Below are 18,870 nucleotides of genomic sequence, written 5' to 3'. Positions count from 1 at the left end.
TACATTTTAGACAATTTATTTCGTTTTACACATGTTTATCATTTAGACGAGTTTCCTTACAAATTATATTTACATAAAAATGCACAATGTGACCGTTAGCTGTTCTCGGCTTTGTCCAAACAGTCTTAATTGATATGGTTTGTAAAATTTGTACAAAAGCCAAAAGTAAATGAGCTTCATTTATTAACCTTAAACATTTATATCCATTGAAACCGTTGAAAGTTCGTAATCGTTTAAAGAAATGAATCGATCAACTAGGGATTCTGTATTTTTCAATACTGGCTTATAATATTAGGAATGTAAATTTATTTTCAGTTATATAGCTGTATAACGATTTTGGTAGTGTAGAGTGCTTAACATAAAAATCATTGAGATCCAACAGTCATAGTAGATAAAACCGTTAATGACTGAATAAGATCAAAATAATAATAAAAAAAAGAACAATATTTTCTATTGACTAGATTATCTGTGCCGTTTTTAAATAAGGAATGTGGCATAAAATGGCCGCTTATAATAAAAATTCGCCTAATTAGTTAACATTACAATATCGTTGAGCTGTTAACATCTTAAAATATGCAAAGTCGTTTATTATTTACACGCCATGTTGAGGATTTTTGGAATGTGATACCTACTCTAGGCGAAAAATAATGTAATGCTCCCATAGTAAATATGCCTTGAAAACCAACGTCAAAATAATTTTCACACATTATTGTCTTGTCTTGACAAATGTTTTGCTTTTCTGTTGTACCGAATTATAAAAATATTTATTGTATATATTACGATTAAATCTTGAAGGTATCACAAATCAAAGTCGTGCAACAATTTATTTTAATTATAACAATCAAGAAAATACAAGTACTTGTTACTTAAATCGATTTAAAATGTCTGTACAATATGACTAGCATACAACGCACCGGAAATTTTTTTAATTACCAAAAATAAATTGACATATTATTCAAAAGAGGTATAAATTGGGTACGTGTGACCAAACTTTGTGTTTCATTTCCTATTAAAAGTCAGTTTTTAGGAAATCCTCTATTATAAATTATGAGCACTGTAAAATGCTATTCGATTCACGAGGGGATAATCAATTAATAAACTAATTAAGACCATTATAATTTTTTTACTTTTTATTTTGCAAAAGCGACCAAAAATGCCTTCTGCGGGTAGAAGATGAGTAGAAAGTCCCCCGCTTTTTTACTTTTGGTAATTAAAAAGTACAGGTTCATACGCGTGTGAAACAATTGTTTCATATTAAAACTGTAACACTATTTGTACCTATTTATATTTTGACACGTTTCTTACTTGTCTTCGTATAGCTATTGTTCTTAATAAATTTGATTAAACATTAAGATTTTCGTATTAATATTGAATTATTATACTATGAGTAAAGTAAAAAAAATAAAAAAAATAAAAAAAACATTTGACAGAATTTTCTTATTGTGATTTGATTTAAAGGAATCATCATTTGTAATAAAATGAAATGAATTTGTAAATTGCATTTTATTAGCTAAATATTAAATAGACATTAGCTATCCGAAAACGTGAATGTGTTTACGATTCTCATAGCCTCAACCAACACAGGCAGGCTAGATACAGACTTCACATACTAAAAACAATTCTGCGAACAGATTGGGAGTACTTTCCTTAACAATTCAATTTTTCATTTGAAAGTAATAAAGTTGATTAACAGTTTTCTTTTTGTAATTCATCAGCTGATTGATTTTAATATTGCAGTTTTTCATTTGAAAATAAATATTGTTTGACAGTTCTCTTTTTTTTTATTGCTTAGGAGGGTGGACGAGCTCACAGCCCGCCTGGTGTTAAGTGGTTACTGGAGCCCATAGACATCTACAACGTAAATGCGCCACCCACCTTGAAATATAAGTTCTAAGATCTCAGTATAGGTACTACGGCTGCCCCGCCCTTCAAACCGAAACGCATTACTGCTTCACGGCAGAAATAGGCGGGGCGGTGGTACCTAACCGTGCGGACTCACAAGAGGTCCTACCATCAGTAAAATATTGATATTTATCGGCTGTTTGATTTAAGTGAAGTACGTTAGTTGGTTTTAGTATGCGTGAGTCCTACGGTGGCGCGTAGTCGTGCGCCGGCGCTGGTGAGTAGTCAGCGCCGTGTAGCAACGATTAGGTCTGGTACTGCAACATGGGTGCCGCCGCTAGGTTCGCGTGGTGCCCGCTGTTCATCCGGAGTGCTGACAGAGATTTGTTGTACCATTCGTCTTCTGCACTCATGCCTATGGAAGGTGATTTTATTAATATACGAACTAACAACTACCCGAACATCAGACGACTTGTTAGACGCTTTCACTGAAAATTATTTGAGATGATACCATCGTCTCGTTTTTACCATCGCACCGCCCGCCATCGGAGTAGAGTTCATCCATACTACCTGGAGCCACTGCGTTCATCCAAAGTGCGTTTCCAGACATCTTTTTTGCCACGACCATCCGGCTTTGGAATGAGCTCCCCTCCACGGTGTTTCCCGAGCGCTATGACATGTCCTTTTTCAAACGAGACTTGCGGAGAGTACTTAACGGTAGGTAGCGGCTTGGCTCTGCCCCTGGCATTGCTGACGTCCATGAGTGACGGTAACCACTCACCATCAGGTGGGCCGTATGCTCGCCTGCCTATACGGCAAAAAAATGACTTAAAGCAAAAAAAAATGTTTATGAACTTAATATTTTCGATCTTATTTTTGAAAGAAGATCTGATATATTTGAGATCGATGATATATATAAACAAAGCAAAGACAATCAATATCACTTCGCAATTCCAGATGTTTCATAAACATTAAATGTTCATATTCCTCAGAAGAACTTCTAATAGTTACGTTATTTAGGTACTACATACAATAGTTGCTATGCATGTATTTAACCCAGTTTTCTCGCCAGTATAGTTGTTTATGCAATTTATTGCTTCGTATATCTTATACTCGCGACCCTGAAGATGTTTCGTTGGGGCCTGTATTCAAGTCATATGCATACTATATTTTATTGCTCGATTATAAAGGGTGTTTAGAAATCGTTCACAAAACATGAATATTATTTAGTAGAATCTTTACAAGATTCAAATGAGTTTCGTGATAGTGAATAACTAAATCCTAATATGAGAATTCCTTTTCAAAAGTTGCTGAATTAGCTACAATTTGAGAACAGCCACGTAACTCTGGCAACGTATATTACATAAATGTGCGAGGGTGCGATAAACTGAGGGCAGGGTTGGAAGCGAATAGTGAGGCTCCGGATCGACCCTCGCGTTTTCTCAAGATGCAATCTCGCCGCAGGAAATAAGATATTTGCGAAGACGCCGCGAGGAAGCCCGCCAAAGTAAATGTACTGGAAATTTTCTTATTAGAATATCTACGGTACGATGCCTCGCTTCCATTACTTTCTCGTTTTTTTCTTACGCAAGAATCTTACGGCCCTGAGGCTACCGATTTAAAGCCGTTTCGCTCGTTGCGTACTTTTCAAGAAATTATTTTTACTATGTTATTTGTTAAGTTCTTTAAACAAGTCTTATCTAACTGTAAAATAGTACTTTGGGATTCAAAATTTAGGCGAATATTTCTTCAGCACCCTATAGTTTATCTAAACAGCAAGAATGAGTTTTTTTTTAAATAGACTGTTGTTATGTATAGAGAATGTTGCATCTAAAACTTTTTTCTATTTTATTTTTATTATTTTTGATTATTTCCGTATTTAAAAATAAAGAAGTGCATCCACAGGCTTTTCTGGAGCTAAAAAATATATAAATAATGAAAAATTTTGAATGAAAACCTGTCCTATTTTGTGCCGTTTTGGAAATAATTTAATTATAAATTATGGCATATTTAAACTCTTCATAATAATAAACTAATTGTGGTTTAGATTGCAATGAAGTTAGGTATCTACTGTATCATTTTAATATTTTAAAACAAAATTAAATGTAGGTATAAGTTTGTATTGTAATAATAATATTATATAGTTACGATAAGTTGATATGTAAACGCTAGACGATATAACTCGTATGTTAAGTTGATCGGCACAAATTAATAATCTCCGGCCGCATAATCAAGTCTCATTGAATTATAGTACTTATACGTCTTCAAAGTAACTGTTAGCTATAATACGAGCTAGTAGTGCAGATACCTACTCGAAATGGTAAACTTAGCTGGGAGAGAATATTATAAATAATATTGAATTTGGATCGCGGAAAACAAAGCTATATTTTGACTATACTTTGACTTAAGAGTTTTGTGTGTAAAGGATAAATGCGAGTTTCTCTTCTGGAATTGTAAATTGTTAAGAAAAATCCGCTAATTTTATTACATCATTGCAACAGCCGTCATATAAACAGACCTAACCATTTTGACCATTTCGAACATTGCCCTTAACCACATTAGGTTTTTATTAATACCAGAATTCGTAGCAAACGTTAAGAATTTGCAGCTGTTTCACTTTGTTCCCTATAAATAATATTCAAGAAAGATAATGGCTACTTATAATCAAAGGATCAACCAAGGAATTGCCATACAATACATGCAATTCTTCACTGCATTCAATTCATATTTAAAACTGAAATTGCCTTTAAGGTTAACTTAATTTATAGATACAATGGTTTATCTTAACAAATTCAATTAGTTGAACGAACGGTATCTAATCATGTTTCCAATTCAGATGATCCGAAGCAAGCCGACACTGAAACCATTCAACTTACCAATCAAACGATTTATTGATGAAAATAATATTCATTAGATCAGCGAACGGCAAAGAGACCTCGTTCGAAGACGTTTAATAACTTGAACCTCGAGTTTTACTTTTTTTAAGATCGTCTGCTGTCGGTTAGTGGGGGTTTATGTGGCAAGTTTTCCCATTATATCACAAGGAATATTTGTAAAAAGCTAGCTGCGATCATCCGCTCCGCGCAACTTGGTAATTGCCTTGACGGCTTTAATATTAAACTTGATGAAAGCTGCCGCTCTGTCTACTGCTTTTTGTTTCACGTTACAAACTTACATTTTAGACTTTGATATTAGTTTAACTTGGAATTTTGATAACGTTCACGTTGTGCTTTGATGGTAAAGTTGGATGTTGCGTTCTGTGATGTTAAATATTAATTCATTATAAATTATTTAATCGATTGAATATAGTATCGATTTTGATGTTCTGGTTGTTTCTGTAAGATAAGCTTGTAGACTTTAAAACATACCTAACAAACGTGTCGATAATTGTACCTATTAAATTACTTTTCCATTGAAACTATACTGTTTTGAAATCATTTACTTAATTTTTTAAATCACGCCCCTTACTTTATTATTGAGGTCTACTTGAAAACAAATTAATTATTTTGAATAAAAAACAACAATCTTAAAAAAAATCACGTCAAGTCGTTTAAAAATGTAAATAAAATTTATCTAATTTTATCATAGCACTACCTACCTCTGGGTGCGGAATTTAGTTGAAAGATAATTTTAAGGTACCGACAGAAATTTTCAAATTATGAGTACCAATATGTAATATGAATTGTTGAGTTAAGCACGCCATTTTTTATATCTTATCCCAATTACTGTATTTTATTAACAGTGTGTACAAATAAAGAATAAAGAACATGAAAAGCGGATACAAAACATAGCAAACCGTCTATTTTGAAAGACTTTACTTACCGTACTGGACGATTTGGATCTCACCAGATTAAAGATTATTTAACCTAATGTCTCAAAATGGTTTTGACCGTAATAGGATGATATTTTTTTCGGTCGTTGCCCTCGTGTTAAAACATATATCTCCGACGAAACATCTTACCCATAGTGTCTTGTCTCATTCCAACAGCGCTCATGTTTGCACTGTGCCCCATAGAGAATCCTTGTGGCATAGGGTACGATCCACCTCCCATTTGTGATAAAGAAAATATATCCTTCTGTAGTTCTTCGTAGCTGCCGTGATGCTGTTCATAGAAGGAAAACTATTAAGATTGTTTAGAATTGAAAATTCTGTACACGATTCAAACGGATAATTATAGTATTGAAATATAGAAAGCTTAAGTTAATTTTAAAACTAAATCAAGCGTATTTCTGTTTAGATTATTAATAGTAATCAATATTATCTATATTTATTTGTAAATTTACCGAACAGTGATAATGAATATAAAAATATATTTGGAATTATGGAAATTGTAGATAAATAAGAGCTATTGGGTTATTAAATGTTTTAAAGCGCAATCCGTATATATGAAATATGCAATTATTTGAGTAATTAGTCTACTCTAAGTGGAATATTACGCATTATTGGCCCGATATTTAAATGTTGTGTTTTTTAATAAGGTCATTTACTGCACGCGATTGTTGGATGATTGCACAGCTCACTTAGTGTTAAGTCGTTACCGGAGCCCGTAGTCATCGTAAAGTGAAAGCCGTCATCTTGAGGCATGAGGTTGAAATCTCAATTATAGCATAACAACTGTCCCATTGATTCTATGCAGAAATAAACAGAATAGAAATCAAGACAGATCCGCATAATAATTTACTGGAAAATTCCAGCTCATTCCATCTTTTATTTCAATTTCAGTTTCACAAATTATAAATTTAAAACGGCCGCAGCCTGTCGGTTGGATCATTAAAATTGCGAAGTAGGTAAATGATTTTTTGTCGGTTTTATTAATACACAGATTAACACTTCACTTAATGGAATAGTGGTGGGGGAATTACGTTAGCGGACCGAGTCCGCCGGTTCTCTCGTTGAGTTTATTAAGCGGCCATTTATCATAATAAACCACTTAAAAAACAAGGTGTCCTCAACACTGGATAGTGCTGTAATTCTTTTATTTACTGTTGTCGATTATTTTTGTTTGTAAATAACCGAAGTGCATTTCCAGTCAGTTTTTCTATGTATTTAGATATTTGTTTAGTCCGCAGTGTCACGGAGTCACAGTCTGTGTGTTTGTTGAAGATAGGTATTTGGTATTACGACTCTGAAATGTCCGAGTGTGATGCCTTCATGCCCCGTAATTATTATCAAAATGACAGGCAAATATTAGCTTCTGGGCCGTTGATTGTGGAATTATTAAAATTGTTTTAATGAAAAATACATACTTTTTAATTTTTTTCTTATTGAAAACAAAATATAAATTTAGCTATATCTTTGAAGTTAAAGAAAGAATTTAATTTTCAACGAAAACTTTTCATTTTTTTTTATTTCTTATAGTTCAAGGTCAATATTCTTGTCAACTACCATCATTTGGCATAGACACTAATCCCGTTCTTTTTGATTCAAATATCTCCGTCTTGTTCGCAACGTGATCTCGCAAGAACTGTCTCAGGAAATACAGCAGGATGTGCAACTCCAAAACCAAATCTCCGGAGATCAATACATACCGCTTAAAAACATCCCCGTAAATAGAGCGTAATTATAGCAATAGTTTTATTTTAGTTTTAGCTACTTCGAAGCTAGGTGCTAGTTTTTTTGCCTACCTATTCTAGTTATTCCTATATTCAACGCGAGTAGGCGAGCTCGATTTGCTAACAATACCCCTAGCAAGAGTAGGGCTTCGCTGAATCTACCACCTGAGTGATGTATTAATTTATGCTTAATAATAGCTTAGAAATTTCTAATTAAAAAAATACTTTTAATTCAAAGAAATTTTAAATTACTGTTTACAATTAATTAGTCATTCCTATTTCTGAATTGTTATGTTGTAGCTAATAAAATGATATTTTGGTTTTATTTTCATAAAAGATTTTAGAAAAATGAAATACTTATTATATTAGTTTTTGTAGATATGTATTTGGTATGTTCGCTGACAGTTCAACCAAAGTTATACTTAAATAAATCTTAGTACATAGCCTAATAGTTTATTCTTCTAAATCATTCATCGCTGAGCATTTGAACGATAATTTTGTCAAAATCGCCGAAAACACAGGTCGTTTCGCACATTTGCATTATTTTCGTGGTTCGTGTACGGGCGCGCTCACAATCGTATTACCTCGTAATCAGACCGAATGATTAGCGCCGTATGGTAATGTACGGACAAATCGAGCTGAAATCGTTTAGCCACGGCTATGACTACGTCCTTTTAGTATTTATGAATATATAAATCTGTTGAAAGGTCGATGTTAAGGCTTAAATTGACTTATTCTAAAATTCTTGTTAACGAAACGCGATTTATTTAATTTAAAATTAGAATTCAATAAGAGAATTACATACATTATGTCAGGAATTATGAAACTTTCAATGAATGAAATTCAGAATTAGGTGAAATCGTATTTTACTAGTGTTTACGTTGTAGTGTAAGTCCTAACGAGACCAGCGTCCTATTTCTACCGAAAACCGGTCATGCATTTCGGTATGAAGATTGATACATCCTTTATTGCAGTAAAATGGAGATTTCGATCGTATTGATAATAGTAATTGCGATTGCTATGGTAACCACGTCCATTAATCGGGCCGTGAATTCGTTCACCGAATTTCGTAATAAAAAAAAAAAGCATTATTATTAAGTTGTCAAGCCCAGTACTGCGATTATCATAATTATTCTAGAGCTTAAATATCTTTATGCTACCGTTCTTGAGAACACAATGTATAGAAATAGGAATAGGTATGCGCCTGATATTATCAATAGCTGCAGCAATATGGTCTACCCGTCAACAGGCCGGTTATAAAGTAAATCTCTATTCCTGTTGTCTTGTGTTGACTTTAAAAAAAGTACTAGACTGTGTACCATCTATATTAAATTCTATTTTATTCATATATCTCATTTGTTTTCGAGTTTATAAATGACGCATCGTCTAAAATTAAAGTCTTAATGATGTTAAAATAAGGGCCTCAGCTTACCTGTGGATACCGGTTGATGGTATTGGGGTGTGGATAGGGCTGGTATCCTCGGTAGCCCTGAATGTTCCTCATCATTCCATTGCAGCCAGGCAGCACGGCCGGCGCCAACGCCTTCTGCAATTGTTTCTCTTGTTTCCGATACTTCGCGCGGCGGTTTTGAAACCAGACCTAAGAACGTAATATCGCGTTAGTGTCTCGTATGTCTTTTTACTAGGGGTAGGACCTCTTGTGAGTCCGCACGGGTAGGTATCACCATCCTGCCTATTTCTGCCGTGAATGCCATGCCGTCCTATGCCGTGCCGTCTGCTCGGCTAGTAACCATTACACGTCTCTCGATTCCTCGAAATGTTAATCATTAATCAGCATCCTTCGAAGCAGAATGTTATGATATAGTATTTCGTTAATTAAATGAATGTTTGTTAATTTAATTCGCATTCATCCCAGGTAGTAAGTAGTATGTAGAGGTAATAAATTTAGTTTAAGCAGAGGAAAATGGCTATATCAATTTTATTTTCACGAAATCTTAATTTTGAGCTTCCATACCATGTACGTTAAACATATACATATATTTAAATAAATATGTGCATTTAGATGCGTTTAAATAGAAAATCATCCTTAAAAATATAGCGTATAAAAATATGTTCCAGGGAAATTTAAATAATTTATTAGATTTACCTTAATGTCCTCTAAAATTTAAACATAATTGTACCTATGACATCATCACATGTGTATTTCCAGTAACTAAAGGTCCCGCAGTAGTCGAAATTCGACTATAATTAATTGGAATTGTAAGTTTGTACACTATTATGATTGTATTTTCTACTTCTATATTCACAAATTTCGCCAAGACTACACTGTAAAAAATATTAACAAAGACAAACAATATTTAATCTATTCTCAATTTGACCACAGATGTCAAGAACAAAAGTTTGACAATAAATTGTATGCATGGGTGTGTGCGTCAAATACATGGTATGTAGTGTGTGTAATGTTTTCTTTATTGATTTAATGTATATTTTATGCATTAATTAAAAAATATATTAGCATTGTGCACTTCTTCTCTATATTCTCTATAAGTGTGGAAAATTTCATACTCCTCCGTCCGCGCAATTTTCGTAAAAAGGGATACAAAGTTTTTGCTTCACGTATTAATATATAGATTTCTATTTTAGAACGCTGCTATGTGACAAAATGTATTTAAATACGAAAACAATGGACAAAACACACGGGGCCCTAATCTGTGTGTTGTCAACGAGAATGAGACCGTGCGTCGTTTGATATGGTGATTAGAGCTGATTAGAGGGAGGGCCCTCCCGGGGGCGGGGGCCGCACCCTCTCTACGCACTCTCCATATAAATAAACTGATACACCCTATATATAACGGTTAGAAAACACACCCCAACCAAAATATATATGTGGCTATTTACAATGCTTCTCAAACTTTAATAAAGGATATGAATAAATAAAAAATACTAATAGTATGATCGTGAAAAATAATAAACATAGATATAGATATGGAGATTGTCTATACAATTAAAATACACGTCGAAAAGAGTTTGAGCTTTATTGTTTAATGTAAATTTAGTTGTATTTGTTGTCTGTATAAAAAAAAACAATTATCAAAGTGTCATATATTTTTTATTCCAAACAAAAAAAATACAGATTGAGAATTGTTTTCCCGGAATGTTGTACAATACATACGTACATAAAGCAAGCGGAAACAACTGGGATATTAGTTTTTTTCACAAAGCTAGCCGACATCCGACCCACGCCACGGGGGCGATGTGATGAAAAACGAGGCAATTTCCGAATTTTCACTAGATTGTATGAGATACGGTTGTTTGCTCTCAATACCTTTGGGTTATCGACTTTCTCGTAAATAAATAACTAATATAAAATCACTGTTTTTTTGTACGCAACACATAAAAACGTTATTCGTGCCGGATTTATAACGTAGTTTTGCTAGTTTTTTTTTTTTTTGCTTAGATGGGTGCACGAGCTCACCCGGTGTTAAGTGGTTACTGGAGCCCATAGACATCTATAACATAAATGCGCCATCCACCTTGAGACATGAGTTCTAAAGTGTACCCTTTATTAAATTAAAACAACATCTACATTTATTAAAAACTTATATCTATATTCTTTGTTTTTAACTTTATTCAATAAGTTCAGTGAATAAGTGGTTCGGTATCTTACGCTAAACGTATTGAGTTATCTAAAGAAAACGCTCGCTTTTAAACTGAGAAAGCACGGAGCTCCAACAAAACATTTTCTTATTTCCAATTGTAGAATTCATTTGAGGGCAGAGACAATGTCGAGAGGCGCGCGGGGAGGATGAGCGGCTAACTTCGTTACGGATCCATTTGATGGGATTGCAATGCCTCAGGGGCCGCCCCTCGCGTCCCGCCACCCCGCAACCCTGGCTCGTCCCTACACGTTGTATTTTTATATCGAAAAGGAGGGATCCTTGTAGAGGAAATTTCGCTCGACATTGCTGTCGTCTTTAACGTTTACATTCTTATGTAGCGTCGCCTAAACGTTAATAGCCTCCTACCGAGCGCGTGTACACATGTACCTACCACACACACACGCGCTAACTGTATCGGAGTTTCACATACCTATCCATGTAAAATTGCTTCGCAAATTACGAGCTTTTAACACCGATATAGAAGTAAAAGTCTGACTAATGTAATTCACAAAGCTTTATTCTGTTCAAAACGTATTTAATATAGATATTATTTACTTTTTAGTCTTAAGTAATAACGTAACTAGAAAAATATTCGTGTTGCACTATCATTCAAAGCTGATAGTAGTGAAAAACCAATGTTCTCATGTTTCGTAGAATGTCACAAGTCACTTTCTAAATAAAATATCTGAAGCAACAAATTAGGTGCTCCGGGGACAAATCAATATCAACGGTCCCGGGGGATTGAGCAATTTTAAAACTGAGATAAAGATCTCTCGCGAGTTACTGTAAGCATTTCGTATTCATACGGTCGAGGACGACAGATGGCGCTTTAATTCAATCCGCCTCCGGCCTACGCTCCAAATTGTATTATCCGAGTATTCGCGCATCATTGATATTTCGACAATTCCATCCAAGAACGGCGCGGCGGCGCGGCTCTGCGTAGTTTTTATCGCTTATTTTTGCGTTCTGGGTGGTCTGTTTTGCTTTTATTTACCAATAAATACCGTCCAACAATGTCATGCGATTATATAAAGATCGGCTCTATGTGTGATTGATATACTATACTATTTTACTTCAGTTGCTCTGTATCTGTAAAACGTGGTAAAATTTTCGATACGCATTTTAAAATCCAAGAGAATTGGAATTGATAATCTCGAATCACTACTTTTACGAGCATAGTTCGATTTCGGAATGAATCATCAAGGTAAATCTAATTGTTGCCTTTGTTCAAAATAAAGCTTAGAACTAATAATGTACTATATTTTTTTAATTCATAAAACATTTTCCTTAAGTTTGCTACTAATTATTTTAATTTCATAAACGAACTAATACGGGTGGGTTTACACATATGTATAATAAAATTTATATCTGAATAATTTAAATTATATATGTATATGATATTATAAATAAAATTTATTTCATATAAAATTCTGATTTTTCATAAAAAAAATTACATTTATTGGAATCTGTTTGTGTCACCGTTTTGTCTATTTTCACCACTGGTTATCTAGAAGTGGTCGATATTAATGGTAAGGCTGTATATTGTGCGTGTTGTGCTTTAGTTTGGTGTTATCGGCATAGCATTGCATATTGCAAAGTCGTCGTGGCCTAAAGGATAAGACGTCCGGTGCATTCGTATCTAGCGATGCACCGGTGTTCGAATCCCACAGACGGGGTACCAATTTTTGTAATGAAATACGTACTTAACAAATGTTCACGATTGACTTCCACGGTGAAGGAATAACATCGTGTAATAAAAATCAAACCTGCAAAATTATAATTTGCGTAATTACTGGTGGTGGGACATCTTGTGAGTCCGCACGGGTATGTACCACCACCCAGCCTATTTCTGCCGTGAAGCAGTAATGCGTTTCGGTTTGAAGGGTGGGGCAGCCGTTTTAACTATACTGAGACCTTAGAACTTATATCTCAAGGTGTGTGGCGCATTTACGCTGTAGATGTCTATGGGCTCCAGTAACCACTTAACACCAGGTGGGCTGTGAGCTCGTCCACACATCTAAGCAATAAAAAAAAATTTACTTTTGTTGTAATTAAATAAACTATAAGGTTCGTTCGAAAGCCTTTTATTGGTAACAAGCGGCCCGCTCCGGCTTCGCTCGGGCCTTTAACAAAAATTTCAACGATATTTGATGTTGTCTTATTTTTTTATATAATAGTTAGACATATGCTGTCGCGACTGTTTTTTTAAATAATAATGTGTTCTACAAAGTCGTAGTACATTATTTTATTTTATCATCAATAGTTTTCGCAGGGCACGCGATGTAAAGAATATTTTAGGTAATTTTTTTACACCTTGGGTTACGTTATTGAAGTTTTAGTAATGATCCCTAATTTTTTTCAAAAAAAATTATAGCCCATGTCACTCGGGAATAGTGTAGCTTTCAAACAGTGAAAGAATTTTTCAAATCGGCTCAGTAGTTTCGGAGCCTATTCAATACAAACAGACAAATAAATATTTCCTCTTTATAATATTAGTATAGATTGTGATTAATTCTATGGTACTGACCTGTATTCTGGCTTCGTTTAATTTCGTAGTCCTCGCCAGCTCCTCCCTACAGTAAATGTCCGGGTAATGTGACTTTGCGAATGCAGCTTCTAGTTCTGCTAATTGTTCCTGTGTGAAAAGATTCGTAAATGCAATTTAATGCTTCGAAGAATGTTTGAATGCAAATATATTATAATAGCTGAATTATCCAGATAAAGTGTCCGAGTTCAGTGGTACCACCGTTGGGATCGACAAGCGACCCAAATATTTAATACACTTTTATTAGCTTCAGACGTATGTATGTTACCTACGTAGGTATGCTTGTAACGGAATCTTTGAACATGATTTTGACTCCCTTCAAAACGTCGGATTAACTCGAAATTTGGTATACTTATTAAGGACCGATGACAATTCAATATTTAGAAAAAAAATTGAAAAAATTGAAATTCAACTAGAAAATGAAAAATAAATAATGCATTAGTTTAAAAAAAACTAACAAAATACACTTTTATAGAAAATCCAACTAAAAAATAGAAAATAAATTTCAATTAATAACAGTGTAAGAAAAAATGATTTTATTGTAAAAAAGGCGTGGGGTGCATGGTATCAGTAGTTATAAATATTTTATGAACAGATATGAGTAGAAGGGCTAGGGATTTTCTATAAAAGCGTATTTTTTTTAAATTTTTAAACTATTGTTTTCATTTTAATCTGCTACTACATCGTCGATTGTGTGTCTGCAGCCATTATTTCACTAATATTTTGTTTTTTATGTCTATACGTCAAGTTAGATTAATTTGTTGTGTTATCAATATAGACCCATAGGTATCACCTGAAATCCCTGAAATAGTAACTAGATCCAAACAACAATGCTTGTTTCTTCGTTGGATGAATGGATAGGCTAATATTTATATGAGTGTTGGACTCCCTAATACTAAAAATTATAATGTTAATTTTGAATGCCCAGCGAAGCGGACGAGCAGGGCTAGTACCATGTAAGAACAAAAATGAACCAAAAATACATTTTTAATTCACGTTCTTCACTAACTATATTTTATTTAATAACGTGCACTTTTATTGACGTACAGATGAGCAGTCGAACTAATAGTAGACGGTTACCATCGGCTAGCGTGCTAGGGACCCAGCAAGACTATTTATTAGTGGCAAACTCATTTCCTAGTATAAAGATTATTTTCGAGGATATTTCATGACCTTAAAGGTATGATTTCGAACTACGCTGCACGCAGCAGTGCTGCCGCAGTAGTGTTGTCGCCGCACTACTAGTCCCCATACAATCTCTATAAGCTTATATGAGATTACATTCCGAGCTAGGCAGCAATGTAGCGGCAGCATTACTGCGCGTTAGTGTCACCCTACCGCCGCGAGAGACCAACGCATTCACGTAGGTACTCTTGCTGTGGCGTCAAACGCGTCACTACCGAGCAGCACCTTAGTGGCAGCTCTGCTGCTTGTTGCCGTTTTTCTACCTAAGCCTTGAGAGGCTATTTCAGCGTAACCTTAACTAGGAGGTGAGCTCACGGGGCTCAAACCTGACGACGTTGCTAACACGAACCCTAGCAAGAGTCGTGCTTCCACTGAGAAGATCTGGTGAGTAACTCAGTGGGCTATTGTTGCCGAGTTCGGAATCATACCTTTAGACACAATTCATGTCATATAAGCAATAAAAAAAAAAATTGCCAGTCTAAGTCGTTATCGGACTTGGTGATTTATATGTAATTTCGAAACCGTCGGAGTAACCTGTGTGAATGTTGTTCGATGTCTTCTCCTCGCTGGCGTCGGACATGATGCAGTTGTTGGCGTGTGGCCCGCGTGCTGTGGTCCTAGAGCCGGCGATAGTGCTGAATTACCACTCGACGCACCGGACCCATTCCCACCAGGCTCCGGCTTTAACTTTTTAAACGCTCCCTCTGTTGACAAAAAAGAACATGTATACATACTTAGTCTGGCCATAAATACCGTTACAATTAAAAATAAAAATAAATCTATTGCAACATTTATTACTTTTACAGTGTGTTAGTTTAATACACAAATAAAAAACAATTTAAAGTATAAAAAGCTTATTCGAAGTGGTCTCCATTGGCTGCAATACAGTCCTTTAAACGTTGAGGCCAGTTATCAATAGAAGCACGCACTCTTTCCATGAGAAAAATTTTCACTGCCAATTGTACGGATTGTTTTTGGGACTCCAAATTATCGTGGCGTTTAGAGCAAGCCGAATTCTCTAAAACTGACCATAAATCATAATCCAGCGCATTAAGATCAGGACTAGACGACGGCCAGTCTTCAGCTCTGATGAAGTCGGAAACGTTCGTTTCCAACCAAGACTGCGTAAGTCGAGCTTTATGACCTGGCGCCGAGTCTTGCTGGAAGGATCATTCTTGATTATTGAACATGGTGTTGTTAAGTGGCTTTCCTACCTTCTCAAGAATGGTATCTTGATACATTTGTGCCGATGTTTTGATACCTTTTTCACAAAAGTATGGCTCAGTCACTCCTTCATAGCTAATACCCCACCAAACCATCACTGAAGTCGGATAGTGCCCACGTTGCACTCTGTCGACTAATTGGGAAGCTTCCTTAAAGCTTTGAGCATAAATACGGTCATTTTGTTTGTTAAAATGTTGCTCAATTGTAAAAAAATTCTCATCTGTAAACAAAAATTTTCTATGACCTCCCTTAGCGTACCGCTTCAGTAGTTGTTTCGATTTTACCACCCTATTCGCTTTTAAATTATCAGTTAAGAAATGACCAGTACGTCTCTTATAGGCTGCAAGTCCTAAGTCATCTTTTAAAATACGCGACATGGTTCTAGGTGCTATCTTCATCTCCCGAGATAAAATCTTTTGCTTTCGGACAGAATTTCTTTTCCATTTTCGAATTCTTTCCTTTACTGCTTTGACCACCTTTACGTACGAACAGTACGTGGATGGCCAGATCTTTTTCTGTCACAAACAGAGGAGGTCTCATTGCACCTATTAATAGCCCGGTACACAAACATTTTACTAATATCGAGCGTAATGAGAGTTTTAAAAATTGCATTTGGCTCCATACCTACTTTGTGTAATGCAATCACAGCGATTTGGTTCTCTTTATCACCCCACTCCATTTTAATATCGCAAAATATTGAACAATGTATTGGCGCCAAAATGAGAAAACTCAATTAACAATCATATAAAAATGACAGATTCCAAATTCAAATGTAATATTTTGTTTATTTTTAATTCAGTATTTATGGCCAGACTAAGTATACCATTGACTGGTGTCAAGTAGGAATTTCGAGTAAGTTTAAATACATGTGATATTTGTGAGTTTAAATGCGATATTAAAATCATCACTAAAGTTGTCGTGGCCTAAAGGATAAGACGTCCGGTGAATTCGTATCGAACGATGCACCGGTGTTCGAATCTCGCAGGCGGGTACCAATTTTTCTAATGAAATACGTACTTAACAAATTGACTTCCACGGTGAAGGAATAACATCGTGTAATAAAAATCAAACTCGCAGAAATTATAATTTGCGTAATTACTGGTGGTAGGACCTCTTGTGAGTCCGCACGGGTAAGTATCACTACCCGGCCTATTTTTACCGTGAAGCAGTAATGCGTTTCGGTTTGAAGGGGGGAGCAGCCGTTTTAACTATACTGAGACCTTAGAACGTACATCTCAAGGTGGGTGGCGTATTTACGTTGTAGATGTCTATGGGCTCCAGTAACCACTTGACACCAGGTGGGTTGTGAGCTCGTCCAACCAACTAAGCAATAAAAAAAAAATTCACTGCAATATTTTATATTTAAGATTTTATTAATTGTCGTTAGTACTCGGTTGTTTTGTTTCATCAATGTTGGTGAATTCTGAAGAAAAAACTGAAGAATGAGACTAACACGTACTCAAAGGCTGTCAGTTCAGACTTTAAGGAAACCGCATAGGTACTTATTTGCATAAGCGGTTCGTGCGCATCGACCCGCGTGCCGTAGGTCAAGTTCGCGCGGGCCGCACATAATTGTAATTGCGTTGCTTTAACTAACGCTGTTAACTAATGATTTCACGTCGAGACTCTTGCAAACGCCTGAAGAGATCACCGGGAGGTGGTGTTGTTATTACTTCTAAATTTTTGGAACGAAGTTCCTTATGAGACGATGCGGAGGGGTACCCTAACCGGGAAAAAACGTCCGTAACGTAAGATTTTTATTAGTAATGCACACAGTGTACGACTTAACTTTATAATAACGTACAAAAAATAACATATTTTTTTATTATTCATTGACCACGACCTCAGAGCGTTCGTTTGCGCAATACACTAACTCTTATGCAAACAACCGTGAATTAAGTATACCACAATAAGTTCGCACGTTACGGAATGACCGTGGGTTGTTGCAAAACCTTCAGTTTTATTTTCTTTATACCTTGAATAGAACTTAAAATTAATATTTTTATAATAAGGAACTTCGTTCCTATCCAGTGTCCCACGACACCACGCATCTTTTTTTTAAATATCTGATCATTTTTGTTCTTTTTTGTGGCCATCTATGGATGAAAGTATGAATCTATGGATGGTGATGAAGGCCTGAGGCACAGCCTCGAATGTCTGTGTTAACTAAATGTAGTGATTGACGAAAACATATTTTTTATAATATTATTGCCTTTTCGTAGTTCAACAAGGTACAAAAGAGTAATAATTTTGAAATAGATGGCACACACAGTTTCCAATGTTGCAAGATTGAAATATCTGACACACAGGTAGCTCAATGTATTTGTTTAGGTGTAACTAGAAAAGCTACAAGAGTATGTGATTTTTCAATATAGTCAATATTAGGATTAATATATTATTATTTTTTCTTTTTATTTTTAGGATTTTATTTTCGAATTTATTTTCGACTTTCAATTTTATGAGTAAAACATGAAAAAAACAACCTTTGCAACTTTAATATCGTGTTCTTGGTAACTCGAAAGATTATAATAGCATAAGAAATACCGGATCCATAAATAAATAAAACTAGAAAATCAGTACCAGACACCACTAACAATCGTATAGTCGATTTTAAGTGTTTTTGAATAATAGATTCAATGTAAATTCGTGATATAAGTCGAATGTTTTACTTCGATTCGTAATTAGAAAATCGATCCCGAGAGACAAACTCGAAAAGCTTTTATACAACATCAAAGATAAAACTCGAAATTTACCGTTTCTGCCTAAAAATTCTCATATTGGCGACATAATCAGTTTACCTTCGGTTTCTCTGAGCTTCTGAATTAAGCGAGGGAGATTTTAAAAGCACTGCCGAAGGTCGGTTTCGAAGTATTCATGCATTCCCTTTGACGGTGTTCCAAG

At 35.1% G+C, this 18,870-nt stretch overlaps 1 protein-coding gene across 2 annotated transcripts in view; it reads right to left on the bottom strand.

The window, feature by feature from the left end:
- The window catches only part of LOC101742548 (homeobox protein unc-42), a 33,365-nt gene continuing 14,495 nt past the window's right edge, over positions 1–18,870 (bottom strand). The window contains exons 2-6 of one of the 2 annotated variants that reach the window (XM_021349403.3): positions 15,280–15,449; positions 13,543–13,650; positions 8,828–8,995; positions 5,804–5,963; positions 1–2,257 (exon numbers count right to left, since the gene is read on the bottom strand). In XM_021349403.3, coding sequence (XP_021205078.1) covers positions 2,148–2,257; positions 5,804–5,963; positions 8,828–8,995; positions 13,543–13,650; positions 15,280–15,449 — 716 coding nt within the window. In that variant the 3' untranslated portion in view covers positions 1–2,147. The remainder of the gene's footprint in view (positions 2,258–5,803; positions 5,964–8,827; positions 8,996–13,542; positions 13,651–15,279; positions 15,450–18,870) is intronic. The other variant, XM_012692022.4, reaches the window with a different exon arrangement.

The sequence above is a fragment of the Bombyx mori genome, chromosome 18, assembly GCF_030269925.1.
Source record: "Bombyx mori chromosome 18, ASM3026992v2".
NCBI lineage: Eukaryota > Metazoa > Arthropoda > Insecta > Lepidoptera > Bombycidae > Bombyx > Bombyx mori.
This window is presented reverse-complemented; position numbering and strand designations above follow the sequence as displayed.